Below are 16,662 nucleotides of genomic sequence, written 5' to 3'. Positions count from 1 at the left end.
TCATATGATGCCCTCCCAGAACTGTCCTTTGGCTACAGCACGGTCAGAAAGTGGTCAAATGGAAAAAAAAATGTTTTTATTACAGATCTTCTTTTAGACCCAGTAACAGCTTCACTGGTTCTATGCTTCCCTATCAATGCAGGCAGATCATGACTAGTCGAAAGGGCTAGCAGGATGCTGTACATAGCTTCCTGAAATCCTTTCAAAATTGTTAATCTCTGCTGCAAGCAGCAGGCTGACTAGGCAGGCTCTACAGTATTTACTTGCAGACTACCCTAGGTAACACCCACATGTGATGCTGAGCCTCCATAATTGAAAGAACTAAAATCTGATAAATAAAAGGGGTGGGCCAAGGACAGTTAGGCTGGGAAGGAAAGAGCTGGATCTTGCTGGACGTCCTCCAGCCAGAAAATGAGATGAGCTCTGACTTGCTACAGCTTCTAATGTACATTATGAGAAGTTTACAGTGTGCAATGCAATCAGAGTAAGCAATTTTAGTCCAAGAGAGTAGCCTGTTCAATTGTGCAAGACAGAAGGGAAGGCTGGAGGTCAGATTTAAATATACATTGCTATATTTCTGTGCAATAGGGTTAGACCCTATATAAACAAATACCTCTGGAGACCTCTGAACTTCAACCAGCTGACTGGTATGGAGGCAGAAGCTTACAGTCCATCTCTTGGCAAAAATTATGTAGGTTGCCCATTGAATATGGGAACAGTCAGCATTAAAAGATAACAGCTAAAATATTCGTATGCAAACTGATGGTCTAACAGTGATCATGCAATCTAGATGCCACCTTAAGTAAATCAATAATCTGACAGTGCCCATGCACTGTAGATGCTAACGTAGGCTTACTGGTTGTTTGACAGTGCTCACACACCCTAGATATCACTTTAGACAATTCCATGGTCTGACAGGGTCCACACAACCTAGATGCCACTTATCGCCAACTAACGATCTGACAGTACCCAAGTGCTCTAGATGCTACCTTAGGTCAATTGATTGCCTTACAGTGCACTTAAGCCTTAGATGCCACATTAGGATTATCAATGGTATGACAGTGACCACAAGTCTAGCTGCCACCATGGGTCAGTCAATGATCTGACAGGGCCCACATGCCTTAGGCCAACTGATTGTGCACGAGCTCTCTAGAAGCCACCTTAGGCCAACCAATAGTTTTATAGTGCCCAATTCGCCCAAGATACCATCATAGGCCAAATGATTGTCTGATGATGCTCAAGCTCCTTAGATGCCACCTTAGGCCCAGTGATTGTCTGACGGTGCTCAAGTGCCCTAGAAGCCAAGTTAGGCCCAGTGATGGTCTCATGGTGCTCAAGTGCCCTAGATGCCACCTTAGGCCAATCAAAAGTATGACAGTGTCCAAGCATTCAGATGCCACCTTAGGACAGTTGATTGTCTGATGGTGCTCAAGCCCCCTAGATGCCACCTTAGGCCAATCGATAATGTGACAGCACACAAACGCCCAGATAGCATCTTATGTCTATCACCAATCTTTGGCCTTTAACAAATCTAGGGTTCTGAAGTTGTCTACAGCACATTTTGTCTCTGTAAACTGAAAGATTTTATCATGATCTCACAGCTCTACCTTTCCAAATAACCCCCAAATGAATCCAAATGAGCAGTTAAGAAAGGATTCCCCGCATTCAATAACAGCGGCTACGTCTCTCCTCGCAAGGTGCGGTACATCAAGCAGAAAGAGAAGCTCAGGGACAGCTGATGCCATAAATCCTTATTTCAGGCGCTCGCCTAAAAGGCCGGAACGGCTAGAATAAACTATTTTCTCTAAATGTTATGTCTGATTAATCCCGGGCGCTAAGTGACAACTGAACTTTAACATTAATATGATATTATTTAAATAACGGGCGCTTTTTTTTGTTTCCGCTAAAAATGATGAATGATTTTGAGACAGCTCAATCGACATGAAGCGAAGGGCCCCTTTAATGAGATTTGACAAAACGAAAGACGTGCGGCGGGTATTTGTTACAGCTCATGTGGCTGAGGACCAGGCTGGGGAGACCTCCGACCCCCCCCCCTTCCGCCTGATTGTCTACACGCACCGGAGCATCTATATCAATTGCTCTGCTTCTCCCGGCAGGATTTCACATTTAGATGGTGTCATTTTCATATTACTCTTAATCAGTCCATCCTGCGGGCCTGAACTGCAGAGGTGGGAGGTTGAGGAAACATTGGATTTAACCCATTCTTTGGTGTCGTGGGTTAAGACGATGGTCATGATTTGAGGACCTACAGCGAGTGTTTTTTTTTTTGTTTTTTTTAGGGGGGCCGGTAAAATCCTACTACTCAGTACTCATGTCCAGTTGGTCTATGCTTATGTTTCAACTCAAGAGAGGCAAGATGCAGCAAACACCTTTGTGCTTTATTCATGCTTTCCAGCAGCTTAAAGCTGAACTCAAGGAAAAAAGCTGGATACACAAATGAGAAAAAAATATATAAATATATATATATATATATATATATATACAGCTCATGTGTATATATATATATATATATATATATATATATATATATACACACACACACACACTATATTGTCAAAAGTATTGTGATGCCTGCCTTTACACGCACATTAACTTTAATGGCATCCCAGTCCTAGTCCGTAGGGTTCAATATTGAGTTGGCCCAACCATTGCAACTATAACAGCTTCAACTCTTCTGGGAATGCTGTCCATAAAGTTTAGGAGTGTCTATTGGAATGTTTGACCATTCTTCAAGAAGCGCGTTTGTGAGGTCAGGCACTGATCCTGGACAAGAAGGCCTGGCTCGCAGTCTCCGCTAAAATTCATCACAAAGGTATTCTATTAGGTTGAGGTGCAGGCCAGTCAAGTTCCTCCACCTCAAACTTGCTCATCCATGTCTTTATGGACCTTGCTTTGTGCAACCCTAATATCTATATATATTTATTATAAAGACTACTTAACCTATCAAAATATCTGCATTTCTGTCCCATCAAGGTCTGAAATTTATACAGTTCTGACACACAGCACAGCACTGTCTGGCTGGGAAGGAGCCTGTCAGCAGGAGTTAACGTAGACCTTTACCACCCCAACCCCCTTCAAATCATCTGAAACTCTGTGCACAGCAGTCCACATCCTCAATATGAATCTGCACTTTTTTGACATGTTAGTCCTGGCCCTGCCTATCCGCCATCTTTCTTGCCTAAGGGAAAATGACGTGTCCCTGTTGTCTGGGCCTCCTGGGGTTCTAAGTCACAAATCCCAGAAAGCTACTAGAGTACGGAATAACAGTGGGTGGTAGGTGGAGTTGTACTTGTCATCAGAAGCCAGCTTCCTGAACCCGGTAAAGGAAGCCAGCTTCTGTTGACTGAGGGGGACAAAGATAGCGGCACACGACCCAAGCTGCTGCACTTGAGCAGTGGATCGCAGCAAGACAATGCTGGATCCACTGAACAGGTGAGTATCTAAATCCAGGACAATGCTGCATGACAGGTAAGCAAAGCGAAAAAGAAAAAAAAGAAACGTTTTTTTCTCTCCCTCAGTCTGTGAGTGGACAGGGAGTGGAGAAGCAGCAGATGGATGAGCTCATCTCTCGGTCTCTTCTCCAATGAGCATGCCCCTTTTTAGCACAAGAGCAAGGCAGCACAACTTGCTCCCTGTGCTTCTTCTCCTTCCCCATCTCCTCAGTCTCATGGCCATCATCATTAAAACCACCTCTGGCCCAGCTTGTGACTAGACTGAAACGAGAAGCTACACAAGGATGAGATCATCTTTCTGTCACTTTGTTCTTTCCTCCTATCAGCATACTTCTCATCAGCACATGAAATGATTGGTACCATGTGCTTCTCAATCTTCTCACGCTTCAAGTGTTTGTATCCCTAATAAAAAAAAAAAAATATATATATATATATGATCCTGTTCCTATAAAGCATGTTATACAGCACAGTGCTTGTGCTTAGTCATTTGGCCCTCTCTATCACCTAAAAAAAACCTGGCTGATCCTGCCAGTTCCTACCCTCCCCCCTGTACACTGACCACGGTGAATCATGGCTACTGATCCCGGACACCGTGGTCAGTGCACATGCCTCCATCACCCGCAGCTCTACTGTCTGCTCTCCTATGTCCTCCTCCCCTCCCTGCCTGTCAGCTCCTGTGTGCGAGCCGTGTCTGCCCATCCCCTGCTGCAATACAATGTAGAATCCTCTCTATTATAACCTTTTATATTGCTCAGTTCCTTTGTTTTATAAAAAGGATGTGGCCCAATACCTTATTTAAGACCGCGCTGAGCAATCACCTGACTGCCCGAGGCTCTCCTCCTTTCTCCCGGCTAACATCAGAGAGAACCTCAGCTACTCCCTCTGCAGTCCTCAGAGCGGGGCAGGAGAGCGCCAGGACATTCGCTAACTGCACAGCACCGCTTCAAAATAAGGTATTGCGCCGCATCATTTTTATAAAACGAAGGCACTGGGCAATATAACAGATTATAGAGGATTCTACAAAGACCCATAATGACTTAACAACCACTTACAGCCCTGCTGTACAGGGACTGTAGGAGGCTGATACTAGGTCAAATTCAGGTACTTACACAGTTTCCATGAAAAAAAGTCCTTAAAGATGTTTATATAATTACAGAGCTGCATTAATGTGCGTGCTTTTTTATCTGCCTAGAGTTCAGCGTGAACAATCTTTACAGGAAACAATTTAATTTATTTAGGTTTACAATATGATGGCATGCTGCCATGAAAATAATCGATCCAAAACATATTTTCAAGCATACGGTCACTGAATAACAGATATATATATATGAACACAAATATTTTTCTCTGTGTAAATTTATGTTCTCACTCGAGTTTTCAAAGAGTAAAAATTTATGTGACGCTTTTTGCAACTTTTGACAATCGGCAATATTCATAGATATGTCAAATCATACAGTGGGATTTCATGCACGTCGACCACCGAGGAACAAGGAAATATCTCCCTACCTTCGTCTTACCTTCGTAACATTCCCGTCAGAATCCTGGAGCTTTTCCCCAGATTTGTGTCGGTTTCTCTGAGCTAAGGACAGAAAAGGAGGTCTTAGTTATCAATTACCAAATAACAAACCGCTATAGATTGGCAAGTAATATATGTTATCACTATTGTAGCTAATTACGGCCATTTAATGTGGAGCGCAAGCTTCCTGTTATTGGTTTTGTGCATGAGATCTCTCTGCCAGCTCTGCTTTTGCGTTGCTTCTGGGGACTCTCTCATACTGCATAGCGTGGAATGCAAGCGTCCCCCTGGTGCATTCCAGATGAGTCTCTTCCAGTGTTTCTGCTGTGACGCAGCTTCCGGGAGGGACTCTATTTAAAGTGTATATACAAGTGCGGGCCACGCCTTTGACAACGTCCCCGTGATGACAAAACGTGTCAGGCACGCCCGCACATAGACACGCCCACGTGGCCATCTTGTGCTTTATGTCTGTATCCTCTGCTGACATGTGAGTTGCCTATTTGTTGCTATTTTATGTTAATAAACTGTACATACTATACCATTGGAGTCTCCCTTTGTTTCGGAGGTATATTTTGGCTTACTCAGCTGACCAGTAGCGGGAGTATTTTGGAGTTACCACATCTATCAGTTTATATAGTATATTGGATCGCTGACCGGAGCTTGGTTGTGTGCGGCTATCTTTTGAGTCTGTCATCTCAACACATGCCTTTTTGACCACTCCTATCCGAGGGTCAAATGTTCTGGTAAGCAGATATCTTCTTCTGAGCACGTGGTGTTGCATCGTCTGTGGATCTGATTTATTTCTTGGTGCTGGACTCTCCTCCATCTCCTGTTTTATTGGTTCAACTGAGGGAAGATTTATCCATTTTCTGTGGGACTTATGGACTGACCTTTGGCCTTCTATAGGCACAGATGCAAGATTTTTTTTTTCCATTCATTATTGAAATTTAAGTTTATTAATTTATGTGGCACTGTACACCTTATTTTTATATTTATTTTGTGGTCTGATCTTACCTTTTGCACCGGCTGCCTTTTCAGTACTTACAGTGTGACCAAGCGCAGTTATTTTTGTTTTTATTATAGATTAGCAAGAATAAGAATAATAATCAATAAGAATGAAAATCCCCTTGTGCGGTTAGATCCTACAAATGTAGTAAATGTCCTGACCAACGAAAGCACACTAGAAAAAAAAAAACAGGGACCCCATTGTTCAACCGCAATACCAGACATAGCCAGTAGGTGGATATGCACACGGTTAATAACAGGAACATGTACTGTGACTATTCAGACTAATAAAGTGGACCTTTCGTGCCACATGAAAGGTCCACTTATGCCTCGTTTCCACTGAGCGGAACGGTTCGGGTCGGTACAGTTTGGAAGGGTTAGAATGGTCCGGTCTATTCAGGTGAGAGTTTCCACTGCAAGTCGGGCCACCAGGGACCATGCGGGGTTTACACCAAATGAGGTGTTTGTTTTGCTCTTTCATTTGACGTGAGCATTGAAGTTTTCCTGTCCGCCAATCAGTGGAATCTATCGTGTGACGCCAGTAGCTCCGCCCTAACCGTACCGTACCATTTCCTATGGCCCTACATCTGAAGCAGGACCAGGAATGGTGCGGTTTGGTTCACTTGTATGGGCCACTTTCATAATGGAAACACTCAAATTAGCGTACCGTACCGAATGGACCCGAACCGATCCGCTCAGTGGAAACGAGGCACTATTTACCAGCCCCTGCCCCCGAAACACAATTGGCTTTCAAAACCACTTCTAAATAAAACTTTCACGCCCCAAAAAATGCTGTTGGCCTCCAGCCCTCCCGGGGGCATAGGTGATGTCCTTGTGCCCCTCAAAGGCTTGGTTGCCTAAAATCCCCTGGAGAATGAACTCAAGCCAATTGCAAAAGTGCATTCTGGCAGGATTTTGGGCTTCAAGCTCTGTGAGGAGGAATAGTGACATCACCCATACTTCCTGGTTTTGTCGGAGGCAGTAGCAGAGATTTTTTTTTTTTTAGGTGGGGGGGGGGGGGGTGGTGATGGTGCAAACAGTTTGTCTACAAATGGCTTTTAAAATTATTTAGAGAGCGCGGCAAAAAAAATGTTCTGTGGAAGATATGCTTTAACCAATTGACTTCTGGAAGATTTACTCCCCTTCATGACCAGGCCATTTTTTTTTTTGATACGACACTGTTTTAATTTAACTAACAATTGTGCAGTTATGCAACGCTGTACCCAAATAACATTTTAGTAATTTTTTTCCCACAAACAGAGCTTTCTTTTGGTGGTATTTGATCATCTGTGCGATTTTTATTTTCTGTGCTTTAAACAACAAAAGACCGACAATTTTGCAAAAAAAAAAAAAATATATATATATATATATATATATATATATATATATATATTTTTTTTTTTTTTTTACTTTTTGCTATGAAACAAATTCAATAAATTTTTAAAAAAAATAAAATTTCTTCATGAATTTAGGCCAATGTGTATTCCACTACATATTTTTGGTAAAAATGTGCCCCCTATGTGGGAGTGCATAATCCCGTGACTATATGTCATTATGCACAGAATGGCCGTCTTGTAGCAGTAAATCGGTCGTGAACTGGTTAAAGCAGAACAAAATTTTATCTGAGCACCAAAAGTGCTATTTAACCACTTCATCTCCGGAAGGTTTTGCCCCCTTCATGAACAGGGCATTTATTACTATTTGACACTGTGCTACTTTACTTGGCAACTGCGTAGTCATGCAGCATTGTACCCAAATTACATTTATATCATTTTTTTTTCCACACAAATAGAGCTTTATTTTGGTGGTTTTTGATCACCACTGAAGTGCTCTAGAATTTCCTGGTAGAGGGCTGTGCTGACTTTGGACTTGATAAAACACAATGGACCAACACCAAATGACATGGCCCCCCAAATCATCACTGACTGTGGAAAACTTTGCATTTCCTTTGGAAATCAAGGTCCCAGAGTCTGGAGGAAGAGTGGAGAGGCACAGAATCCAAGTTGCATGAGGTCCAGTGTGAAGTTCCACATTCAGTGATGATTTGGGGAGCCATGTCATCTGCTGGTGTTGGTCCACTGTGTTCTATCAAGTCCAAAGTCAGCGCAGCCCTCTACCAGGAAATTCTAGAGAACTTCATGCTTCCCTCTGCTGACCAGCTTTATGGAGATGCTGACTTGGCACCTGCCCACACTGCCAAACCTACCAATATCTGGTTTAATGATCATGGTATCACTGTGCTTGACTTGCCAGCAAACTCGCCTGACCTAAACCCCATAGAGAATCTGTGGGGTATTGTCAAGAGGAAGATGAGAGACACCAGGCCCAACAATGTCGATAAGCTGAAGACCTTCATGACCAGGCCATTTTTTTTTTGATACGACACTGTTTTAATTTAACTAACAATTGTGCAGTTATGCAACGCTGTACCCAAATAACATTTTAGTAATTTTTTTCCCACAAACAGAGCTTTCTTTTGGTGGTATTTGATCATCTGTGCGATTTTTATTTTCTGTGCTTTAAACAACAAAAGACCGACAATTTTGCAAAAAAAAAAAAATATATATATATTTTTTTTTTTACTTTTTGCTATGAAACAAATTCAATAAATTTTTAAAAAAAATAAAATTTCTTCATGAATTTAGGCCAATGTGTATTCCACTACATATTTTTGGTAAAAAAAATGTAAAAAAATCCCAATAAGCGTATATTAATTTGTTTGCGCAAAAGTTATGGTGGCTACAAACGATGGCATATATAATGGAATTTTTTTTTTTATACTAGTAATGGTGGCGATCAACGACTTATAGCAAGACTGTGACTAATCACAGCAAAAGCAACGCGCGCATGTGCCCCCTATGTGGGAGTGCATAATCCCGTGACTATATGTCATTATGCACAGAATGGCCGTCTTGTAGCAGTAAATCGGTCGTGAACTGGTTAAAGCAGAACAAAATTTTATCTGAGCACCAAAAATGCTATTTAACCACTTCATCTCCGGAAGGTTTTGCCCCCTTCATGAACAGGGCATTTATTACTATTTGGCACTGTGCTACTTTACTTGGCAACTGCGTAGTCATGCAGCATTGTACCCAAATTACATTTATATCATTTTTTTTTTCCACACAAATAGAGCTTTATTTTGGTGGTTTTTGATCACCACTGAAGTGCTCTAGAATTTCCTGGTAGAGGGCTGTGCTGACTTTGGACTTGATAAAACACAATGGACCAACACCAAATGACATGGCCCCCCAAATCATCACTGACTGTGGAAAACTTTGCATTTCCTTTGGAAATCAAGGTCCCAGAGTCTGGAGGAAGAGTGGAGAGGCACAGAATCCAAGTTGCATGAGATCCAGTGTGAAGTTCCACATTCAGTGATGATTTGGGGAGCCATGTCATCTGCTGGTGTTGGTCCACTGTGTTCTATCAAGTCCAAAGTCAGCGCAGCCCTCTACCAGGAAATTCTAGAGAACTTCATGCTTCCCTCTGCTGACCAGCTTTATGGAGATGCTGACTTGGCACCTGCCCACACTGCCAAACCTACCAATATCTGGTTTAATGATCATGGTATCACTGTGCTTGACTTGCCAGCAAACTCGCCTGACCTAAACCCAATAGAGAATCTGTGGGGTATTGTCAAGAGGAAGATGAGAGACACCAGGCCCAACAATGTCGATAAGCTGAAGGCCGCTATCAAAGCAACCTGGGCTTCCATAACACCTCAGCAGTGCCACAGGCTGATCTCCTCCATGCCACACTGCATTGATGCAGTAATTCATGCAAAAGGAGCCCCGAAAAGTATTGAGTGCATACTATAGTGTACATGGACATACTTTTCAGTAAGCCAACATTTCTGTATATAAAAAAATTTTCTTTTTTTTGGTCTTATATAATGTTCTAATTTTCTGAGATACTGAATTTTGGGTTTTCACTAGCTATAAGCCATAATCATCAAAATAAAAAAATGAAAAATGCTTGAAATATATCACTGTGTGTAACACATCTATATAAAATATATGAGTTTCACTTTTTGAATTAAATTACTGAAATAAATTAACTTTTTGATGATATTCTAATTTTTAAGATCTGTATTTGAAAATTGATATATCCCGATGTACTGATGGCCTATCTAATTTTTGAGGCCCTTAAAATGCCAGGACAGTAAAAATACCTCCAAATGACCTTGTTTTGGAAAGTAGACACTCTGAGGTATTTAGTAGGAGGCATGGCGATTTTATTGAAGTTGTAAGTGTGTTGACAGATGAAAAAAAGATAGCAATGAATTCCTACGGACAAACGGATGTAAATGGACGTCGCCCTTTTACATCAGTTTTTCGTCCGCTTCCCTTCCGGTCAGATTTTTAAACAGAACAAGTCTGCATTGGTCAGCAAATAACCGAATATTAGAATTGGACAATAAATGGATGTAAATGGTTGATCATCCCTTTGTCATCTGCTCCATTTTTTTCAAAATGTTTTGATATACATATTTTAATGTGCTTTAGGAACCAAAAGTTAAACTGTGACCCAGGTATTGTTCAACAAAGGAAGTGACATCAAATTCATCTACTATCACCAAGCATGTTAACCACTTACCGCATACTGACGTATATTTACGTCGGCAGACTTTGCGGTAGTATACCGGGATGATGCCTCTAGCTAGAGGCATCATCCCGGTACCGTGGTTTACAGCCAACGGTCGGCTTTCCGTCCGTAACGACCGATGCGGCCCGGGAGCCGCTCGATCGTTACCCGGGTGAGCGGGAGGGGACGTCCCCCCCCTCCCGCCGCCTTCCGTGACTTTGCTCGGGGCTCCCGTCCCACCGGGAGCCCTGAGCACCCAGCCGCCACGTCCGTCGGCTGGATGGAGTCCCGATCAATGCCGGAAACGGATTCGATCGGGTCTCCGATGACGTAACACGGAGGCGGCGTCCATGACGTCACTTCCGGGTTACTGTGCTGCAAAAGGCGGCAAATTTCAAAAACGGCTGTATGTAAAAACGCCGTTAATGGCGTTTTGCATACATGGAAGTGTAGTGGAGCGGTCTAGGGTTTTTTAGACCCTCGATCTCTCCATAAAGAGTACCTGTCACTGCATATTGCTGTCACAAGGGATGTTTACATATGTATCGCCGCGATCGCCAGAGCGTGGGCAATAATTAATAAAAAAGAGCTACACTCTAACTCCAAACTTGCAACCGTTAAATAAATTTAAAGCGTCGCCTATTGAGATCTCTATTGACCGTAGTTTGTCGCCATCCCACGGGGCGGGGGGGGGCCGCAATTTTAAACCGTAACATGTTGGGTATCTATTTACTCGGCGTGACATCATCTTTCACAATATACAAAAAAATGGGCTAACTTTACTGTTTAGTATTTTTTAAATGCAGTGAAATTTGATTTTTCTGAATTTTAAAAAAAAAATGGTGTTTTAAAGACCGCTGCGCAAATACCGCGTGACAAAAAATATTGCAATGACCGACATTTTATTCTCCAGAGTCTTTGCTAAAAAAATATATATAATGTTTGGGGGTTCTAAGTAGTTTTCTAGGAAACAATACTGGTTTTAACTTGTAAACAAAAAGTGTCCGAAATAGGGCTGGGGCTTAAGTGGTTAAAACTGACAAAAATCTGACAAAAAACGGATATAAAATGGATGAAAAACAGATAAAAATTTAATGTAAACAGCTGAAAAAAATGGATTTTTGTAAGAACTTACCGTAAAATCCTTTTCTCTTAAGCTCATTGACAGACGTAGTCTTCTTGATTCTCAAGAGCTGGGTTATGTTGTCTCCGCAGGAGTAGGACTAGGCAGAATGACAAAACGTTCTGGCTCCACCCTAGGGGCAGTCCCTGAGGGTATATCCTCCCTCTCTCTGCTACAGGGAATCAGTTCTGTTTAAAGCAGTACAGAGAATTTAACCCAACCCAACTCAATGATAGAGGGGCGGGTACTACGTCTGTCAATGAGCTTAAGAGAAAAGGATTTTACGGTAAGTTCTTACAAAAATCCATTTTTCTCTATCGCTCATTAACAGACGTAGTCTTCTTGATTCTCAAGAGCTGGGACATCCAGAAGCAGTGCCACAAATGAGGGGTGGGATTGACAAAATCAAATCCAATCTAGAAGGCCCAACCGGTGCCAAAACTAGAAGTCTTAAAGGCTCATTATAAACAAAGAATGAGGCTAAAGAAAAAATTTTCCAACGGAAAAAAAAACCCTCGAGGTAGACCACTGGTCTCCTCAAATTGCGGCCTGCAAAACCTTGCGGCCAAACGAGGCATCAGGCGATGCCATTACATCAACTTTATAATGTTTAGAGAAGGTATGCACCGACGACCAGGTAGCCGCCTTGCACACCTGGACCACTGACGCCTGATGGCGAAAGGCCCATGACGCACTAAGTGCCCGAGTGGAGTGCGCCTTAACAGGGAACGGGGGCTCCCGACCCTTAATAGAATAAGCCTGCACTACCGTCTGTCTGATCCATCTGGAAATGGTCGCGGCAGATGCAGGCAACCCCTTTTTGGGTCCATCTGGGATCACAAAAAGTGAATCCGTCTTGCGAAACGAGTCTGTCGTTTTCAAGTATACCCTGATCGCCCGGACCACATCCAAGGAGTGCAAAGCAAATTCCCGAGGATGACTGGGCTTAGGACACAGGGAAGGTAATACAATTTCTTCATTCAGATGAAATTCTGAAACCACTTTTGGTAGGAAGGATGGATTCGGACGAAGAACCACCTTATCTCTATGAACCACCAGATATGGTGAACGACAAGATAATGCGGCCAGTTCTGACACCCTGCGTGCAGAAGTAATAGCCACCAAGAAGGCCACCTTCTGGGACAACGTGGGTAGAGGAATCTCCCTAATATCTTCAAAGGGAGGTTTCTGAAGAACCGACAACACTAAATTAAGATCCCAGGGGGGTAACGGCGCGTGCACTGGCAGAGCCAGATGTCGCACCCCCTGGATGAAATTCCGCACCAAGGAATGAGTAGCCAAAGGCTTCTGAAAGAAGATGGCTAATGCTGAGACCTGACCCTTGATAGTACTCAAGGCCAGTTTCTGCTCAACCCCTTGTTGCAGAAAAGCCAATATTCGACTAATCGAATAAGACCGAGGACGGAACCCCAAAGGTTCACACCATGCAATGTAGGACTTCCATGTGCGATGATAAATCTTTCTGGAAGTCGCTTTCCTTGCTTCAACTAGAGTAGGAATAACTGAAGCTGACAAACCTTTGTCCTTCAGCACCTGGGTCTCAATAGCCAGGCCGTTAAAGCCAGCGATCGTAAAGCAGGATGGAAGATCGGTCCCTGAGACAGTAGATCCTCCCTGAGAGGAAGTCTCCACGGGACGTCCGCCACCAGTCTGACCATGTCGGCGTACCAAGCTCGACGAGGCCAGTCCGGAGCTACCAGGATTACTGGGATTCCTTCCTCCTCTACCCTGCGAAGAAGTCTTGGCAGTAACGCGAGAGGAGGGAAGGCATATATTAGCTGGTATTGCCCCCACGGGGCGATCAGTGCGTCTGCGGTTTCTGCTAGAGGATCGCGGGAGCGAGCCACGAATCTCTGAACTTTCCTGTTGAATCGTGATGCCAACAGATCCACATCCGGGGTGCCCCACCGTAGGCACAACTGGTGGAAAACGTCTGGATGGAGGGACCATTCCCCCTGATCCAGGGTCTGACGGCTGAGATAATCTGCCTGCCAATTCTCCACCCCCGGAATGAACACCGCAGAGATTGCTGGAACAAATCGTTCCGCCCAGCGAAGAATGTAAGCCACTTCTTTGGCCGCTCGGACACTCTTGGTGCCCCCCTGATGATTGACATAAGCCACGGCCGTGGCATTGTCCGACTGGATCCGAACCGGGCTGCCCTGGAGCTGCTCGGTCCAGTGAATCAGACAAAGTCTGATCGCTCTCAGTTCCAATACCTTTATCGGTAACCTGGATTCTTCCGGGGACCAAAGTCCCTGGACAGATAACTGACCAAGAATTCCTCCCCATCCGGATAGACTGGCATCCGTGGTCACTATCGTCCAATATATTGGCAGAAAAGACTTTCCCTGGCTGAGCATTGGAGACCGAAGCCACCAAACCAGAGACTCTCTGGTCTGTTTGCTCAATCGTATCAGATTGTCCAGGGATTCCGGATTCCGATTCCATCTGAGAAGAATCTCTTGCTGAAGAATTCGGGTATGGGACTGGGCAAATGGGACTGCTTCGAATGAAGCCACCATCAACCCCAGAACCCTCATGCATGTCCGAAGGGAAGACCAGCTGTTGGACAGTAACAACTGAACTGCTGATTGAATCTTTCGAAGTTTCCCTACCGGAAGGAAAACTCTCGTCCTGACTGTGTCTAGAATTAGACCCAGATATTCGAGCCTCTGGGTGGGAACCAGAAATGACTTTTGCTGGTTCACCAGCCACCCGAATTCCTGTAAAGAAATCATAGTAATTTCTATGTTTTGTAGCAAGGTCTGAGGAGACTCTGCATGAAGCAGAAGATCGTCTAGGTAACCAAGAATCGATATACCTCTTTGGCGCAGAAGTGCCAACATTGGGGCCAACACCTTTGTGAAGACCCGCGGAGCCGTGGCGAGACCGAAAGGTAACACCACAAACTGATAGTGGTTCTCCTCTACGGAAAAGCGTAGAAAACGCTGATGTCCTGCGAAAATGGGAATGTGAAGATAGGCGTCCTTGATGTCTATGGACGCTAGGACATCCCCTGGATGCAGGAAGGCTGCTACCGTGCGAATGGACTCCATTCTGAATCTTCTTATGTTGACGAAAGAATTGAGTGCTCTTAAGTCCAGAATTGGACGCACTTTGCCCTCTTTCCTGGGTATTGTAAACAGGTTTGAATAAAACCCTTGAAACCGTTCTGTCCAAGGAACGTGGACTACCACTCCTTGTTGTAGTAAATCTGTGACTGCTCTCCGCAGATCTTCTAAACGATCTGCGGATAGACGGATATTGGAAGGGAAGAATCGCGCCGGTGGGAGAGATCGAAACTCGATCTTGTACCCTGACCTTATGACTTCGCAAACCCATTTGTCCGGGATTCTGGAAAGCCATGGATCCGGGAACTGGCGAAGACGTCCCCCCACCCCAGTTATGGGTGGGGGCGCACCTTCAGGCTTTGGATGGTTTATCTTCAGGTCTGGAGGGGGCGGGCTTTTGCTTGCCCGACCAACGACCCCTGACGCCTCCTGCAGGAGCTTTGGAGGACTTAGTTTTTTCACCCGCTGGACGAAAAAACCTCTTGTGAGCAGAAAAAGAAGGCCCTCGTCTTTGACGAGTTCCTCTACCTTTAAAATTTTGCGGTAAAAAGGTGCTTTTTCCACCGGTGAGATCCTTAATGATCTCATCTAAGTTGGCTCCAAATAGACGCTCTCCTGAAAAGGGGATATTAGCCAATGCTTTTTTGGAACCTTGGTCGGCTAACCAACCTTTTAGCCACAGTGTACGCCTGAGAACCACTGCTGAGACTGATGCTCGCGCCATTAATGGAGTGGCGTCTAACGCCGCATCACATACAAACTGTAACCCCTGTATCATTTGTTCCAACAAATCTGATACCGCCTGAGGGACTTCTTCTAAGTCCCGGCGTAACCACTTGGTCCATTCAGTTACAGCCTGCGAAACCAGACCAATAGCAATTATTGGTCTGAAAGCTGATACAATCAAGGAAAACATGGTGCGAGACATAGCTTCTATCTTGCGATCCACTGGATCTTTAAAAGACGGAGCGTCTTCTAAAGGAATAACCGTGGCTTTATTCAATCTAGCAATGGGTGAATCCACCACAGGTGGTTCTGTCCATTTCTTAATAAGGGTTGTCAATGCGTTTAGAAATATTAAAAGTGCGTTTTGGCAGACGCCATTCTTCTTCGATTGGATTGCCAAAACATTTGGGCAATGGAAAAACCTTCGCCATTTTGATGCGCTTTTTAGTCCCAAAAGGGATCTCAGTTTCAGCTATTTCTGATGGAATACCCTGTAACCTTAAAGTCTCTTGAACAGATACAATGAGTGCGTTTACCAACGCTTCCTCTCGGGCTATGGCGGATGCCGAAACATCCTCCTCACTGTCTGAAGAGACAGGACCCGAGACACCAATACCAGATGAAGTACCTGCAACTGCAGAAATAGGCTCAGAGTCTGAATCCGAAGTTTCAGATAATAAGGGGTTAGGCGGGGGTCGCTTTCTTGCGCCCTGTCCCTGACAAGCCACTTCCACCCGGGACACAAAAGTTTCCATAATAGCTGACAAAGATTCAATTGTCAATGGGGTGCTGGAGGATCCCGCAGACCCCTCGAGGGGATCCGGAGGAGATACATGAGTGGCAGGGTCCATGTTAATACAGGACACCTTTGCCAGCAAAAACAAAAAAACTTTTTTTTTTTTTTTGTGTGTCTCCCCCTAGCGCAATAGCGCCCCTCAGAGTACCTGCTTCTCGATCCCAGAGAGAGAGAGAGGGACCCCCAAGGCTCACCAACCGATGCAGTGCAGTTTCCAACAAACTGCAGTCAGCGTTTGTCTCACACAGACTGGAAGGAGCTGTTTGCTTTTTCCCGGGCAGAAGGCGTGGCTCCGCCCCCTGTGTACGCCTTCCGGCGTTCCCAGCCCTCCACGAGGTAGC

The 16,662-nt window shown here is 44.3% G+C and overlaps 1 protein-coding gene across 4 annotated transcripts in view; it reads right to left on the bottom strand.

Moving 5' to 3' along the window:
- VTI1A (vesicle transport through interaction with t-SNAREs 1A) overlaps positions 1–16,662 on the bottom strand; it is a 710,402-nt gene that overhangs the window by 225,250 nt on the left and 468,490 nt on the right. For 2 of the 4 annotated variants that reach the window (XM_082268376.1, XM_082268377.1), the window contains one exon: positions 4,980–5,052. In XM_082268376.1, the coding sequence (XP_082124502.1) occupies positions 4,987–5,052 (66 nt within the window). In that variant the 3' untranslated portion in view covers positions 4,980–4,986. The remainder of the gene's footprint in view (positions 1–4,979; positions 5,053–16,662) is intronic. The other 2 variants (XM_082268374.1, XM_082268375.1) reach the window with 1 other exon arrangement.

The sequence above is a fragment of the Pelophylax lessonae genome (assembly GCF_965119305.1).
Source record: "Pelophylax lessonae genome assembly, chromosome: 9".
Taxonomy (NCBI): domain Eukaryota; kingdom Metazoa; phylum Chordata; class Amphibia; order Anura; family Ranidae; genus Pelophylax; species Pelophylax lessonae.
Note: the sequence above shows the minus strand (reverse complement) of the source record. Positions and strands in the feature narration are given on the sequence as shown.